The sequence below is a fragment of the Phoxinus phoxinus genome (genome assembly GCF_949152265.1).
Source record: "Phoxinus phoxinus genome assembly, chromosome: 19".
NCBI lineage: Eukaryota > Metazoa > Chordata > Actinopteri > Cypriniformes > Leuciscidae > Phoxinus > Phoxinus phoxinus.
The window spans coordinates 7,270,665-7,288,016 of record NC_136894.1 but is presented as its reverse complement, the minus strand read 5'-3'; the positions used below and the strand labels follow the sequence as shown (position 1 = coordinate 7,288,016).

The window sequence follows — 17,352 nt, the reverse complement described above, 5'->3', positions numbered from 1 at the left end:
TCTAAAACGCCAAGCTGTAGTCAGTGGGAACTAGAAATGGATGTAAAGGATGACTTTAATAGAACACATTGTACATTGTAAATGTACATTGAGAATAATGGGGGTTCAATTGAGTCTGGAGGTATACAGTAATAACTTGCAGATTCTTTGTCAAACAGTTCCTTTTCATATGCAGTGGAGATGTGGTTTTTTTCACGTATATTACGTATATTCACTCTTAAAAATAAAGTTTCAAAAAGGGTTTGGTTGAAGTGATGCCATAGAAGAACAGTTTTTGTTTCTCCAAAAAAAAACTTTCAGTAAACAATTAATAAAAGAAGCATTTTTCTTTTCTTGGTGTGAAGAACATTTTATAATCTAAAGAACCTTTTTCCAGAGTAAAGAACCCTTTGTACATGGAAAAGGTTCCATGCATATTAAAGGTTCTTCATACCATCAATGTCAATAAAGAACATTTATTTTTACGAGTCTTCAAGCTTTACTTCATTACATTAAATTAGAAGCAGACCCAGTTTGAAATCTGAGAAATTTAACTTTTACTGAGAAAAACAACCTAAAAATGAAACGGTTAACAGTAAGTCTTACCATATACAGTATGGTGGAAATGTAATAATTAAATAGTAAAATGCTGACTTGTATGTTTTTTTTATAAGTAAAAACTATGATTTATTTTATAATTGATGGTGAAAAACAGTAAAACCCCTGTGTGACACATCAGATATGATTTATATTTTATATAAATACTTTTGTTTCTTCCCTTTTTTGTATGTTGTCAGTAAAGCAAATTAGGGTGTTTTGTTACATTTCCTCTAAAAATCCGATTTTGGTAGTTCAAGTAGATTAGCATTGTCACGTCTGTTTTGTGGTTTCGTTTCAAGATTGTGTTTTCATGTCTTTTATTTTGTATAATTCTCACAGTCATGGTTCCATTTTGTCATGTGATTCCTTGCCTTCATGTGATCATGTCAAGTACTCACCCTGTTTGTGTGTCATGTTAACGTTAGTATATTAACGTTATATAACTTAATTAAAATGCGGTTATAAAGTGTAATTTATACAGACACCAAAATGCCTATTCGTAATTGCTAAAACATTAACATCCTATTTTTTACAGTGAATTTCTAAGCCACAGCTGCTGTTCTTTTACTATAAATTTAACAGTAGTTTTTTTTTTTTTTTTTTTGCAGCATAACAATATGAATGGAAAGTTGAATTTCAGATTTAGTAAAATAAACTGCAGAATTTTAACTATTTAAATTTTTTAATAAAAATACGTTAAATAACAGTAAAACATTTTTTTAATATCAAGTCATAACGTATTTATATTTATTTTAATTGCTTTTATAAATGCAATTTTTCTAATATATATTTATACTATTTCTATAATAATAGGAAAGCGTATATAAATCATTTATTATATAAAACAAAAAAATATAATAATCCCAGATTTTCTCAGACTTTGATCTCAGACTTTTTGACCTCACTGTATTTTGAAAATCACAGCGGTGCCCCATAAAGCAGCTCCAGAATTATCATTAGATTACATCCTCCAAACCTCCCAAAAATCCCAGTTTAACTCTTGATGATGTCTCACATCACCATGTTCATCCTTTTTCCTTGTGTAGCAGTGCAGGTGTGGATTCATAAACCATGAGGGAGAGATTACAGGGGGTAGAACATGAGAGAAGGAGGGGGTTAATGAAAAGTGAATGTTCTCTGTTTGGGGTTTTCTGTGGTAGTTGCTGTGGGCATTTTTGCAGCTTCCATCTCAAAATGTTGAGACAGAGAAGGGGGGAGTATGCAAGAGACGGCGAGAGAGGGAGAATGAAGGAGGGGGTGAGTGATTATGTGTCAAAAAAAGGGATGTTAGACTCAGTCTTTAAAAAGCTCTGGCACTGAGTTCAGAAGTTCCCAAACTCAAAGCTTCCAACCCCGGACAGTCGCAACGAGATGAGAGAGAGAGAGAGAGAGAGAGAGAGAGAGAGAGAGAGCAGGAAACTGAAAAACAATTCAGAGGATAAATAAACAGAGAGGATGTTTCTAGTTCTGAGCTGTCCTGAGCATAAAGTGAGCGAGGAATAGGAAACGATCTCTCCTCTCCAGGCTTTCATCTGGATAGTGTTGCTTTTAAATTGACTGCATTTCTACAAGTGTGCTGTTGTAGAAGGAGATCTATACATCGACCCATCAAGCAAAGAAAAAGGAAAAAAGAAAAAAGCAGAGAACTCCGAACTTCAGAAAAGTTTGGACAAGTGATAACCCCGGCGAAGCTCTCTCATCCGACCTGCTTCCAGAAGAGTGCCCAAATTTCATCCGTCCTTGGATTATATCTTTCCTACCGTCAGCATTTTCCTGGGATGGGCTGTCTGCCGTGTCTGTGTTACCTGACAGCGGCAGTGGTTGTGGCGATTGGCTCTGAAAGACGGCAGCACCAGGTGCAGGATGGCCCCTGCCACTACACTTTTATCCTTCCAGAGGTGGAGCAGTGCCGGCCTGCGGGGGACTTCCAGGTGACTAACTCCCTCCAGCGGGACTCGGCCCCGGAGTCGCCCCACGCTGAAACCACCTGGCAGGAAAGGAAGCTGGAGACCCTAGAGAGTGCAACAGAGAACAATACACAGTGGCTGCAGAAGGTAGTGAATTAGCTTAATCCACCTAAACCTCATTCTGTCTGTTTGTTGTTCATCTTTTATAGCAACAGTGGTTCTCAAATTGGGTTGTAGGTTCATCCTGATCAGGAGAGGCAGGGAAAATGTGCTAAATGCTAAAACGTTACATAACTAACAAGATAAGTTGGCATGATAAATATATAGCTTAATCATGACTCAGTCAATCGCTGTTCCAAGCAGCTGATTGGTTCTCTTAAAGCCAACTGCTTGACCTATCTATCTGTTTGCTTTATCTATGTAACCTATTTATTTCCGTCTCGAACTGGCTCAACTCAGTGCAGCGCTCCATGGGATTTTTCCATAGCCCCACCTTCTATTCTAATATTTTTATTGTTGATGACAAAGGATGTGCATCCAATCAAACTATATGGTATTGTGCTACAAATTTTTTTACATTCTTCTTTTGCATAGAGATCTAGAAATAAATTAATCTTGGTATATAGCCAAATTTGTCAGATGCTAACAGGTTGTGTGACTTCCTGGAAAACCATGAACAGAGCAGTGAAAGGAAATACAACCCAGACCAACATGGTTTCTGTCGACCACAATGTGTTTGTACGCTGAATTATAGGCGGCCGAGCATCGGAATTTAGACATTTAGAAACCAAATTGTAAATATTTGTCCTGTTACTTAAGACTACGTCATGGATAATTTTGGAGTTCATGGAAATATTAATATATTTCAGTGTTTGATTGTAAGGGGATTTTGTTTACTTTTGTACGATAAATAATTTTGATACTTTGTTGGGTCGTCACTTGATGTTCTCAAGTGGTTTTGCTTCAAGATCCAGAATTTACATTGGACAAGTTTATGCACACACTTTATGTTTGTGCACTATAGATGTGTCCCAATCTGCATTACACATTATCCTCACAAGGTTATTGAATTTGGGAAGGAGACCAAGAGAGAAGTAAATCCTGAACATCCGAAGCAAGATTTCCTGGATGTGTAGATCCTTTAAGGCTGGTGGAGTTTGTCAGTATCTCAAACTATTTTAAAACCAAAAAGACAAGGATTCATCCTCCATTAAGGGTCAGATCCACTTCTCTCTGTCCTATTTTCAAAAGCTCTAACAAAATATCAGCATTGATTCTGCAGTGTATCTGTTTTACCCCTTTAAAAATAACTTTCGTTGATGTAATCGATAGACAGGTTGATACTGTACTACATTTACATTTATCAACTGAGTTGTCCCTTTTATATAAAGCATGGATAGAAAATAATCTTGTCATATTAAGTAATATTCTGACTTTGATAAGGCCATTTAACTTCGATGTCAGGTATGACAAACATTATTACTGTGTGTTTCTGACTAACATAATTCAGGCTTATCTCCAAAACATTCTGTTTAAAATGGATATTGCTCTTTTCACAGATACCAACCGTTAAAAACCTGCAGATTATTGTGTGGATGGTTGAGATAATGTTGTTTTTGCAGTGAAGGTCATTTAAAGTCTGATAACATTATGGCACTGTCATTTCCCACAGTAATTCAAATAAACGGTGTGTTTTGAGACGGTTTATCTCTGTGCCATTTGCACTATGTTTCAATCAGAAGGTCATTACTTGTCACATCACCGCAGATTCTGTTATTTAGGTCCTCTGAACAGCAATATATGCTTTGTCCTTTGCTAAAATAAAATCACATAGCTACATGTCCCAGACAGGCTTTGGCCTGCTCTGTTTGTCACCCAGACTATGGGCCAACTAGAAAGTCTGTCTCCTTATTCAGGCCTCCCATTGAATCGCTCCATAAATATGGACACGGAGGGGGCTTAGTATCGTACGTGCTCCCAAGAAATGCTCCGGCATGCCAAAGGATTACAAAAAGGGTCAAAATCACTCATGAGTCGGCTCACTTTTTTATTTTACAGGCCCTACATCTGGCACAGGATGCTTTTTTCTGACAGTAGGCGGTATAGGAAAAAAAGGTAAAGCGGCTACTATATCTCAGAAATAGCGGTCCAGACAGACCCTCTTGACATGCCTATATGCACGCTTTCACCAGCAGGCCAAATGTTGTATAAATTATTATTTCACTCCCTCTCCGGTCATTGAGTGCAGTGCGCGGTAGAAGCAGCAGCTTCCTGAGCATTGGAGAGGGTTGAACTCTGGCCCGCTGCTGAGTGGATTGTACTGGGTTTTCAACACCACAGACGTTCTGCTTTGCATATGCATTACTAGACTTTCCGGCCAGAGGCCACACATGAGACGGTGTATTTGTATCACACACCACACTCCCACATGACTATCTGACCTCCAGGGTCTTCGAGAACCCCCCTAAAGAAAACATGAGCTAATCCTGTATGTTCTTTAATGATTTTCCAAAGAGGGCACATGCATGCCGAATTACATGTCAGGGACAACTGCTTTTTTTTTTTTTTTTTTGGAAGGTCTTATTTTTGTTCAGCATCATGACTTCTGTTGAATCACATTAATCCTGTGGGTGGTCATTGTTAGTTAGTAGTTTTCTCATATTCCACTTGTTAGCTGCATTAGACTTTATTGTTAAGTGTTACTAAGATTTTTGTTGTTGTTGAAAGAACTCTCTTATGCTCAAGGCTGCCTTTGTTAACAGTAATATTGTGAAATATTATTACAATCAAAATTTTCTTTTTATATACATCTTATTTATTCATGTGAAGCGCAAAATGGAATTTTCAGCATCTTTACTCCAGTCTTCAGTGTCACATGATCCTTCATAAGTCATTCTAATATGCTGATTTGGTGCTCAAGACTATTTTTATGATTAAATATATGAAAAAAATTGTGCTGCTTAATATTGATTATAATTTTTTTTTTAATGGGAACAAAGGGACTAGGAGAAATAAATGGAAGCTTGTTTCACATTTTATTTCACAATTCTGACTTTTTTTCTCGTTCACATCTCACAATTCTTACTACCTTTCTCAGAAGTGCTTGATATAAAGTCATAATTCTGACTTTATAAGATGTCATTACGACTATATCACGCAATTCTGAGAAAAGTCCGAATTGCGAGATATAAACTCGCAATTGTGAGAAATTCAGATGTGCAAGGAAAAAAGTCTGAATTGCAAGATATGAACTCGCAATTGCCAGTTTATATCCCGCAATTCGAACTTTATAACTCGCAATTGTCTAAAAAATGTATTACGTGGCGGAAACAAAATTCAATAGAAATATATAGTGAGTTGGTAGTGTCACTTTTAGTAACTCCACATCACTGATTTTCACTCACAATCAGATCATGGCACATACTTTTCAATGTTCATATTCAGTGATATGAGTATTGAATGTGATTCATACCTGGGTGTAAAACTAAACAAACTTGTTATGAACATAGCAATTAAGTAGGGTAGGCCAAATGCAATGATATAATGTCCTACCTGCCTGTCAACATATGTATTTTCATACCTCCGCACTCCCTATTCCTGCAAACATCACACTTCATCGGTGCGTTCCGTAAGGCTGTTGTGCCGAGTGCTGAAAACAAACAGCTGCAGCCTTTTACAGTTCCTCCTGAACCCAAACAATGAACTTATGCTGCGTTCACGCCATGTCGTAGCTGTAAATATGAGATGGCAACCTGTGACGTTTTACCCTGATCTGTTCACGTCCTCAGACTCAGATTTACTCATTTCTTTGTCAACACTATCAATGGCGAAATTAATCTGCATAGCTCTATAAGTTGTTTACATTCATTGTAATGTTATGTGCTTAGAGACATGAGGTTATTTAGCACAGATTCTCGTCTCGCGACGCTTAGCAGAATCTACAGCGTGTGTTCATGTGTTTTGAAGGAAGCATGACTTTGGAGACGAGGGAGGGTGGGATCTAATGATTTCAAAGCTAGCTTGCTATTGCTAGGCACTCTGAAATTTCTTACTCTACCTTTAACACAAATCCTCTTGCCCTGAAACATTTATACCGGCTCTGTTCACAAAAGGGAGAAAAGCAAACATGAAAAATCACAAGCTTATTGTGTCATAGTACTGACACAACAAACCAAAAAACCTTTGTATGTTTTGTTTTAGAGGTGAAAAATCACCTCTCTTTCAGGCAAGAACACGTTCCTACGTGAAATATACACAGGCAGTTGCTGTAACAGTTTCTTGGCTTCCCAACATCCTTTCTAATCCGAAATAATCTCCCACGACAGATCTTCTGCTTGCGTATGCAGCCTCTGTCTCTCAGTTTAAAGCAGCCAAGATGCACCGACACGTCCTGCTAAAAAAGGATTGGAAAAAGAAAAAGACTGAGAGACAGACAGACAGACAGAGAAGTGGATTAAAGGAATACTTCAACCCAAAATGAAAGATCTGTCATTATTTACTAACCCTCATGTAATTCCAAACCTGAATGGTTATTTTTTTCCCATAAAATGATAAAAAATGTCAAAATAGTAGCATAAAAGTTGTCCATATAACTTAAAGGCTAAATATGGCACCAATAGCGCATGTCTCCTAACCAAACAACATTTTTTTTTTTTTGCTTTTATAGTTCATATAGTTCAACAGCATGTGGTCACTACGAAATGTCATACAGAAAACATGCATGTTGAGTGTTCTCTACAAAACCTTTTTTTGTGTTCCATAGGGATAAAAAATAACATCATACAGGTTTTGAACGTCACGAGGGTGAGTAGATTTATTTTTCTTCAGATGAACTAAAGAAGTAAAGAAATAAAAGATTTCGAACCTCTAAAGAAATGAAAGATTGCTCAATAAAATGATTCTTGCTCAACTGTCCTTGAGTAGGCTGATCTATTGTTTTCAGTAAAGCTTCCCCGCTAGAGTGTTCATATTTGGCCCCTTTTAATAATAAATCTAATTTTCCATGAAATGGGAAAATACAAATGGACTTGGCCGGTTTTTAATTCACTTCCGTTTTTTTATGCCTCATTATTTAACTCAATTAAAACTCTTTGAATGTTCATTACTGAAAGTGGCGGAACAGCAAGATTAAAGGTAGTTTAATCAATGCCACTTTAGTTTTCTGCAAAGCTCACCTATAGGGACTGGCAAAAAATTACATGGTAGAGTGAAGATTTGACAGGATTTCTCTTTCTTTTTTGTCATTTTTTTAAAAAGGCCACATCAATCTGAGAATGGTTTATTTCTCTCAGATGCTTGGTGGCTCGATTTTATAGCTTGCATAAATGGTCATGATCTTTATTTATTTATTTTTACCTCCCATAATATCACAGCCAATGATGAATTAAACTGAGTGAACAAAATCTAGTTTACCCAAGGGTGTTCACACCAGTGTCTCAGCAGGGTGGTAGCCATGCATGGCTGAGAGATGCCTTGCATTGTGCTTATGGTATGAAGTGCACTGTGTCACGGCCTCTGTGTGCAGATGTCATTTGGTTGTAGACAATGGCACTGGAGATGGATGAGGACATATTTGTATTGCCTCATTAGAATTGTACAGTGTGCACTGGAGTCCATTTGTCCAAAGGGAGTCAAGCACTGTCAGTAAGATTGATTGTACAGCACTTATTTTAGCGTTGATTTCAGACCATGCATTTCATATTGATCGTTTCTGTGCTCTTTTGGCCTGTTTCAGGCACTTTTCAATATTATATATCATCTTAAGGCTCATTACACCAGCAGACAGCAACAAACATGTTCTTTTTGTCGGTTTTGCCGAATTTTATTTGGATCCGTGTTGACCCCCTGTTGGCGTCTGTTGCCGTTGATTTTTTATTTTATTTTATACTTAACTTACTATTCATAAAAGAATCATGAAAGAAATGTTTCATGGTTTCCACAAACATATCAACCAACATTGATAATAAGAACCATTATTAATAATTGAGCACTAATAATAACTGATAACAATTTAGCTTTGCCATCACTGCAATACATTTATATTTTTAAATATATTAAAATAGAAAAGAGTCATTTTAAACTGTAATAATATTTTACTATATTGTTGCTTAAATAAATGCAAACTTTGTGAGCATAAGAGACTTCTTTAAAAAAAACATTGAAAAGAAAAACTCCTGATTATTCCAAACTTACGATTACACACACATTACCAGTCAAAAGTTTGGAATCATTTTTTTAAATGTTGTTTTTGTTTAAATGTTTTTGAAAGCCTGTTTTTATGCCTCTCCATGCTGAAAGTTCTTTGGGTTATGTACAAGAATATTAGATGGTGAAGTTGGTGTATGTTTGTTGATGTGTCTTATGTCATGTTTACAGCTGGAGAACTATATTCAGGAGAATGTGAGATCAGAGATGGAACGGAATGTCATTCACACCCAGACAGCCACCATGCTGGAGATCGGAACCAATCTTCTAAGCCAATCAGCAGAGAACACACGCAAACTGACAGATGTGGAGACACAGGTGAGGCTCATCAGATGACACTGACAGCATCCAGAAAAATAAATGGCACTGCATCAAGCTTCTGTCTGTCTTTGCAGTGAAATGCTTTTTCTCTAATGGCTTAAACCACATTTTGAAGACAAGCAGCCACGTGAGCACCTCTCAAGCCATCATTTGTTCAACATTCTCTATTATAGTAAGCAAACTGCTCAATAATTTGCATTGGTGACTCACAATCAAACTACATTCTTCAGTGGCTGATAATATTTACTCTTGTGCCGTTAAGTTGGTTCACAAAATTAGGCCTTAGTGCATCACATTTGACACTTAAAGCACTGCTGGCTATTTTGGATAATGTGTCATTATGGTTTTTTACTCATCTGAATTCATGGCCAACAGAAGCAGGGTTAAGTGGTCATGTAGAGGAGTGTTGGAAAAGAATCAGAGAAACAGCCCAACTAAAACAGCCACAGTGTTTATACTCTCAGAGAGTAATTGTTTCACACTGCTATGTTTTTGCTTTCATTTAGTTGCAGTCAGCAGTTCATTGAACATCATAGTACAGCCTGAAAAAATATTGGGCCGTGCTTGTCAGGGCTTACAGTATGTTTGCTGTGTTAGAGCTGCTTGGAAAAACATTTAGCTGTTTGAGTGAACAGGCATAATGGGATAATCACTCCTGAACTATGTGTGACTTTTTTGGATCACTTGATTGTGGCTTCAAAAACTCAAGGACACATTTTAATCTAACCTCATGTTGTTCCAAATTCATACCTGTCTTTTTTCCATGGAGCACAAAAAGTGATAATGATAGGAAAATAATGCAACACAGTCTGTTTCAGCTGTACAGCACATCTAGAAGAAAATTGCGCCATAGTCCAGCTTAAGTAAGTTCAGTGATGGTTCATTTTTGTTGAAAAAAAAAGTTATTATTAATTTAGTTAATTTATCTATACAGCCACTCTGGAGAAAACAGTGATGTCATCGTCCAGCTCAGTTCAGTTCTCATATAATGGTGTCAATGCAGGCAGATCAATAATATTGTTGAATGTTAAGCAGAGGTGGAAAGTCCAGGGGTCAGAAAGTAAAAGTCCTGCCATATGTTTATTCCACCCATGAACTCAGTCAGCTGATTTCACTAATTAGTTCTATCTCCTGGCTGAAAAACTGTGCTAATTAGCAAATACAGGTGATTGGAACAAAATACTGAGGAGGACTTTTACTTTTTGAACCTGGACTTTCCACCTCTGATGTTAAGTGTCCCCAACTAAGCAAGCCAAAACCAAAAGCGACTGTGACTGAGTTTTTGTGGGGACCAAAACTGAATGAATGAGAACTGTCCGATCTGTGAATCTGTGATCTTTCAAGTTGAATCTTTTAAATGAATCAAATGATTTGATCACAGCAGTTTACAGCTTATTGGAAGGAAGATTATCAGTACATAAACATTTGAACGATTTTGAACGACATAAAGGTAATGACAGAATTTGAATTTTTGGGTAAACTTACTATTCCTTTAACCCTGATTAAAACTGTATTTTTTCCCCAACAATGCTACTTAAAACATTGCTCTTGAATAAAGTTGGCCGCCTTAATGTTGCAGGGAAACATCTGGTACTACCTTTAACGTTCAACTACAGGGTTTTCTTGGGGATTTTTTTATTATTCCTTTACATTTGCATTCAGGCAAAGATGAAAACCATAATACTTGGACAAGAAAAGCGCCGTCACTCTCTCATGTCTTTAAATATTTTAAAGGTAATCTCTCTTTCCGCTTGTCTGTCATGTGGGCCTGTTTGCAGGTGCTGAAACAAACCAGTCGCCTGGAGATCCAGCTGCTGGAGTACTCTCTGAGCACCAACCGGCTGGAGAAGCAGCTCTTAGAGCAGACCCAGGAGGTCTCCCGCCTCAATGACAAAAACAGGTGAGTCGTCTGCAAACGTGCAGCGTCTCAGTCACACCCCTGTGCATGTGAGCTCTGTCTCTAAAGTTATTACAAATGCAAAAGCGCATTCATGCATATTTTTTTAAACAGGATACAAAGGAAAACGGCTTGCAAGATGGTAATGACCTTTGGTAGTATTGCTCATACACACTTATATAATAACATCTCATATCACGTTCCCTGTTGTTTTGCCCATTTGAGCTTTGGACCCCATTTCCACATGTATTAAACACTGATCTACGTACCTACATTGAGCACATAAAAAATGGTAAACTGAAGTTAAAATGTGCATGCTTGATGCGCAAGAACCAATGAGGTTTGTTATCACGAGTCAACCAAGTGCGTTGTGCTTCTGATTACCATATTTTATGTCCTCTATGTATATGCTTTCATCAATATTTATATGTAAATACAATTCTAAATTAAATGTGTTTATCATAAAGAGTGACCGTGTCTATTTGAAAGACTTGGATTAAACTACTTTTATGATAACTTGGTGGAATGGAATGTCATGGAGTGAGAGAAAACTCTCAGGTTTCATTAAACGAATATCTTTTGAAGTTGAATGAGGTTGAGTAAATTATGAAAGAATGAACATTTTGGGGGTGAACTACTCACCCTTATTTTATTCCAAAGCTGTATGCAGAGTAAGAAGCATGTTGGTAACCAAACAGTTTCGGTTCCCATTGACTTATCATATTTTCTTGTCCATATGGAAGTCAATGGAAACTAAAACTGTTTGGTTACCAACATTCTTCAAAATATATGCTTTTATGTTCCAAAGAACAAAGAAAATCATACTGGTTAGGAATGACAAGAGGGTGAGTCAAATTTGAAAAAGTTCATTTTTGGGTGAACTAACGCTTTGATATCAGGTATAAACAGGCCCAAAGACATCTCATCAATGAGAGAGATATTTCTCATGTTCCCTGTTTATTCCAGGTGTTTACCATCTCATATACTGAAAATAAGTTATAAAACGAGGATCACCTGTTTCACAGCTCTTTTATGACTTTATAATTGTGTTCAAATAAACAATGATTCTGCATAGCAGCAAGCACCTTTCACACAAAAAACAGCACTCTGTTATAGTAAATTGTCTGTTGAGCTCCAGGGAAATGCATTTTATCTTTCTTTGTTGGTCTTTAGGGACATTTTGCTCTGTGATTATGCATCTTTCTGCTAACTCATATTAAAATATGCAAGCATTTTGTGGAAACTTAAACTCTACGTTCCAAAATGGGACAGTAAGATACTCTGTTCAGGAAAAAAATATTGGTACTTTACAAGGTACTTTTACAATAAAGCTGCAGCTTAAACAACAACAATGTTTCATCTCCACAAATTAAGATGATTAAAAAACAAATCATCTTAAAAGCAATTTGACAAGGTATACTCAAGTGCAGATCCCCTTGAAAGGATGCATGCTGGAAGAACAGAAACAGCAAGCGAAGAAAGATTTAGGGGATGTTTCTTTCGACTAGCTGAAAGTAGCTTGTTCAATCTGTGTGGGTGGATTGTTTCAATAAAAAACTGCTGCAAAGTCATTAGTCGGACTCATAAAGATCAGGCCTGTGGGATTTATTGTCTTTATTTGGAGCTTGGTACGGTGCCAGCTCACACAGCCTGTCAGAGAGTTGTTGATTTTGATTTTGATAGAGAAGCCCAGGCAACAACACCATCTGTGAATGGCAGCGGTATCCAGGTGTTTACAGGTCTACCAGCCTCTCAGGCTCACATGTGGAATCTGAGAGTCTTGTTCAAGGGTGTCATCTGCGCTGATAATCAAGGAACTGTGCAGCCGTACCAGCAGGCGCAATGATATTACGCTGTGCCTGAAAATAGTCCCCAGCTCGGTAACTTCAAATGTGACCGGCACTAAGTTTGTAATATCATTGCACCTGCTGGTACGGCAGCACAGTTCCTTGATTATTACGCAGGAATGAGAGTATAGTTCCTAGTCATATTGGCCTAGAAAATCACAACTTTTCTTTTTCTGTCGGTCTTAGTACACAATGTAAGAGGAGTCAAGTTTTAAATAGGAAAAATATTGAAACTATTTTTTTTGAGAGAGATGCTAACGGTCTAATCAGATTTAATGATCTATGCTAAGCTATGCTAAAAGTGCTACCGCCAGACCCGGAGATCGGCTGAATGGATTAGAAAATGGTAAAACTCAACTCTTTAACTCTATGGGAAGTTGGAAAATTAGCCTATTTCCAAAAAAAGTGGAGTGTTCCTTTAAGACAAAAATCTGCTCTGAGCATGACAAAATCACACTGCTCCCCATCCAAATGCCATAGTTGGTTGCAGTAACACAAACAGTAAAATGTACTAGTGATCCCAATATGTTCTTCCTTTAGAAATAAAGTGTTGTTACCACAAATGTATTTATATAGTCCAATTTAGACATTATATTAACTATAAGGAACTTTGCAACTACATGTAAACTACTAGTCATTAGAGTATTAGACTGTCTGATTAATATCTGCCAAGACATTATTTTGAAGTTCCCACAACAGACATTCTACTGACTATAAGTAACTTTGCAAGTACGTGTTAGCGTATTCTACTAACCCTTACCGTAACGTAACAGTCTACTAATACTCTAATGAGAGTTAGTTGACCTGTAGTTGCGTGTAGTTATTTATAATTAATAGAATGTCTAAAGTGGACCATCAAAATAGTGTAACCAAATTTGTAATTAAAAAGGTCTTGATCTACAGTAATCGTATTTGAGCTTGTTCAGGGAATTTGCCATTTTAATTTAATTTAACTCTGCTCAAAAGAACGAAATGAACAAAATTACTTGAATAAAAATGTTTAAATTTTTTGCTTGACAAGATTAAGTCGGTAAAATAATCCAATCTTCCCATAATTGTATTGAACCAGAGGGACTTTAATGTAACCTTCATTTACGGTTAGTCTTTAAAGGGTTTATAACGATTTATATTTGTCTAAATTTGAGCATACGGTACAGGATTTACGTTTGATATGCTCTAGATATGTTGATATTGTATGTTTCATTGTTTATAGAAAATTTATTTAACCTGAGGTGCAACTATTTAAGTGTGTTATGCAGTTTAATATTGATTTACACAATAGCTCAACAAACAACATGTTTACTGAGAAACCAACATTTTAGACTAAATATTCTGTTACTTTGTCTATTTTTTTTCTCCGCTAACAAAAATACTTTTATTCCCTCTCCTAGTACAGTACATAATGGTGTTTGCTTCCTGAATGAATCATTGTTGAATGAATCAATTGAGTGAATGACTCAGTGATTCACTTATAAAGACGGTTGGTTTTTAGTGTGTGCTGCTGGTGACTAGCAACGAACCCTTGCTTGTATATTATCGTGTACTGTACGTAAAGTTTTTTATTCTTTCTTCGTAATCTTCTCTTTATTTTGCTTCGCTTCTGCTATGATAACGAGACATCCACTCTTGCATTGCGTGTTTGTCCTTTTTGGGGGCGGAGCAATGAAGAGAGGGATGTGATTGGTTTGGTTGATTTCAAATATCAACAGTGTTCAACAATGATTCACTTACTTCACCTTTAAGACTAAAATTGTATCGCTGAAACCTTCAGACAAAATCCCCACAACTAATGCACAGTCTGACAGTCTCGAACGCACAAAGTGGAGTTATACAAATGGTAAAAAGTCCCAGTGCTGTTGGACTGTTTTATCAGCAACAGTGTAAAAATAGTTTTAAAAAAAATATGCAAACCTGTATATGCAGCCCGATCTCATGAAAGTGCGTATCTATAGCACAAATTAGATTTCTCGTACCATTTATACGCCAAAAATAGTTTTTGCATGCATATGATTCGCACTTTATGCCAAGTAATACGCGCGCACTCCACACCTCTAATCCTACCCAAGGGGTTTACAGTGCACGCCAAAACTATTTTTGGTATATAAATGGCACAAGAAATCAAATTTATGCTATAGATACGCACTTTCATGAGATCGTGTTGGTATATGAACCAGACAGTGTGTTTCTTCTCAGCTACCTGGAAGAGCGCTTTGGTGCTATGGAGGCCAAGCACAGCAGAGAGCTTCAGGTCATCCAGCAGGAAAAGCAGCAGCTGCTGGATCTGCTGGACAGACAGAATCACCTGGTCGGCCTGCTGGAGGGAGAACTGGCCAGCTCGACTCGTAACAGCACACTGCTCCAACGCCAGCAGGCCACACTCACTGACACAGTGCAGCAGCTTCTGGCTATGGTCTCTCACTGTAACGGTTAGTGCCAACTTCACATTATCAGGCTAAGCTGCATATGACCAGCTCAGTGGGAACAAAAAGGGTCTCTCTGAACTGGGCAATCACTTAAATTCCCAATGGTGGTCCATCAAGAATTTCTCCAGGAAGATTGAGATTTAAATCAGTATTGCTCAAACCAATCACCCTATACTTCTATTTCTTTTTCACAAAGGTTAAAATGTCCCATGTCTTTTCAGATATTTCAACTCCAATTGAAAAGGAGATGTTAAAGTTCAGAGACTGTGCTGAGATATTCAAATCGGGAGTTACAGAAAGTGGGATATACAGCATTCATCTTCCCAACTCCACCCAGAAAACTAAGGTTAGTCGATTTAAACAATTTTCACGTGGACAATAACCAGTTTTCGAATCAATATGATTAAATTTAAATACAAAAAAAGAAAAATCATTTTGTAAAGCGTGCATCTTGGCATGTATCTTGATTGCTCAAGAAACTGAGCTCTCCTGACATTTAGTTCTTTGTGTTGTTTTTGAGGACTACATTATAATCTGGAAGGACAACATGTTTTAGTATAATGCAATTTCAGTGCGTCTTTGAAAAAAGGCTAAGATGAAAATGTCATGTTGATCAGAAAATCAAATCAAGAAGTCAGTCAAACATTTCCTTCAGGCCATTTCTCGGTGCATCTGACTGTGAATATGCACCGTATCTATTTCAAAATCTTGCCCTACTGAACCACAAGCAAACCACCCAAGGATTGAGCTTTGCCTTTGAGTCAAATCTAATGTCTGGCAGGCTCTTGGGGTGATGAACATTTAAAAAATGTGGCTAAAATTGTTTTTGTTATTCATTATTTTCCTGTGCGCTCATTCGTCTTCCCCTCCATTTCCTGTGGGCATAGGCGCCAGGTGTTTGGCAAAGATTCGGGAGCTTCCTGCCAACACAGTGTTTAATGCAGTGAGCGAGAGCGAGCTGGTATATGTAGTATCACCACCCTTTCATACTGTGCCACCCCTCAGAGCAGCACGCTGGGTGGCTCCTTTCATTTGGAGAGTTTTAAATTGTTCTTTTTTTCTACTTCTCTTTCTTTCCTTAATGATACAAATTAAGATATTTATACGGGATATTGATCATCAGTACTGATACGTTTATTCATAACAAATGGTTCCTTTGTCACCATGAACGTTTTGAATAGGTTTTTGCTGCCAGAGCCAAGCTTTTATATATATATATCTATATATCTATCTATATATATATATATACACAATATATATATATATATATATATATACACAATATATATATATATATATATATATATATATATATATATATATATATATATATAGTGTATATACAGTATATACACTATATATATATATATATATATACAAAATATATACTTTTTTTCTTACTGTATATATATAAAAGGTATACTGCTTTAAAAAAACAAAACATTTTCTATTTACCAAAAATATATTTTAAGATTTTTAGAAGTGCATTTTCTTTCCCCTTGAAATACATTGTACATATATTTTCAATTTGAAAAATATATTTATTTAAGCTGTGCTATTAACAATATATACCAGACGTTTAAATATATTTTGGCCAGAAAACTTTTTCTCTTCAAGTATGGAAAACAGTGACCGACCAGCCCTGAATGAGTTTTCAATTCTCTCTATAAATTCAGGCATCATGTTCATATGATAAAATTGTGCAAAGTACTTTTGATATAACAATTGTATAAACGTGTCTGTGATTTATAAATACGCAAGAGATAAAATTTCGCTGGAAAATTTGACTGTCATCTTGATGTGGATAGCTCAGAAGCAGAAAACAAAGAACATCTCACATCTGTTATGCAAAATAAACGTTGTGCTGAATAAGAATGAAATCAACCTACTCCCCAAAAGCACCCTCTCTACAGATGTCATTAATGCAAGTGCTTTGTCTGTAAACCTTGATTAGCTGTTTAAAGTTTCATAATGGAAGGTCTTAAGACCAGCATCATGTATTGCTAAATGAGTTGGTCCCGCCAAGGGATGGAAATGTACGTTGTTATCCCACTTTTTGTTTTTGCCAAGAAGAACTTATTGCTTTTCGCCTTCTCCTTAAGCCTATTTCTTCCCAGAAACAGCTGGGAAAATTGGAGAAAAATCATATTGAGGATATTTACTTGGAATGTTTT

General features: G+C 36.7%; 1 protein-coding gene across 8 annotated transcripts in view; it reads left to right on the top strand.

Annotated features, from left to right (window-relative positions):
• angpt2b (angiopoietin 2b) overlaps window positions 1-17,352 on the top strand; it is a 47,422-nt gene that overhangs the window by 17,570 nt on the left and 12,500 nt on the right. For 2 of the 8 annotated variants that reach the window (XM_079590316.1, XM_079590319.1), the window contains exons 3-6: window positions 8,862-9,008; window positions 10,790-10,911; window positions 14,949-15,181; window positions 15,400-15,524. In XM_079590316.1, coding sequence (XP_079446442.1) covers window positions 8,862-9,008; window positions 10,790-10,911; window positions 14,949-15,181; window positions 15,400-15,524 — 627 coding nt within the window. Of the gene's footprint in view, window positions 1-1,947; window positions 2,634-7,248; window positions 7,290-8,861; window positions 9,009-10,789; window positions 10,912-14,933; window positions 15,182-15,399; window positions 15,525-17,352 lie in introns of those variants that run through there. The other 6 variants (XM_079590318.1, XM_079590314.1, XM_079590317.1 and 3 more) reach the window with 5 other exon arrangements.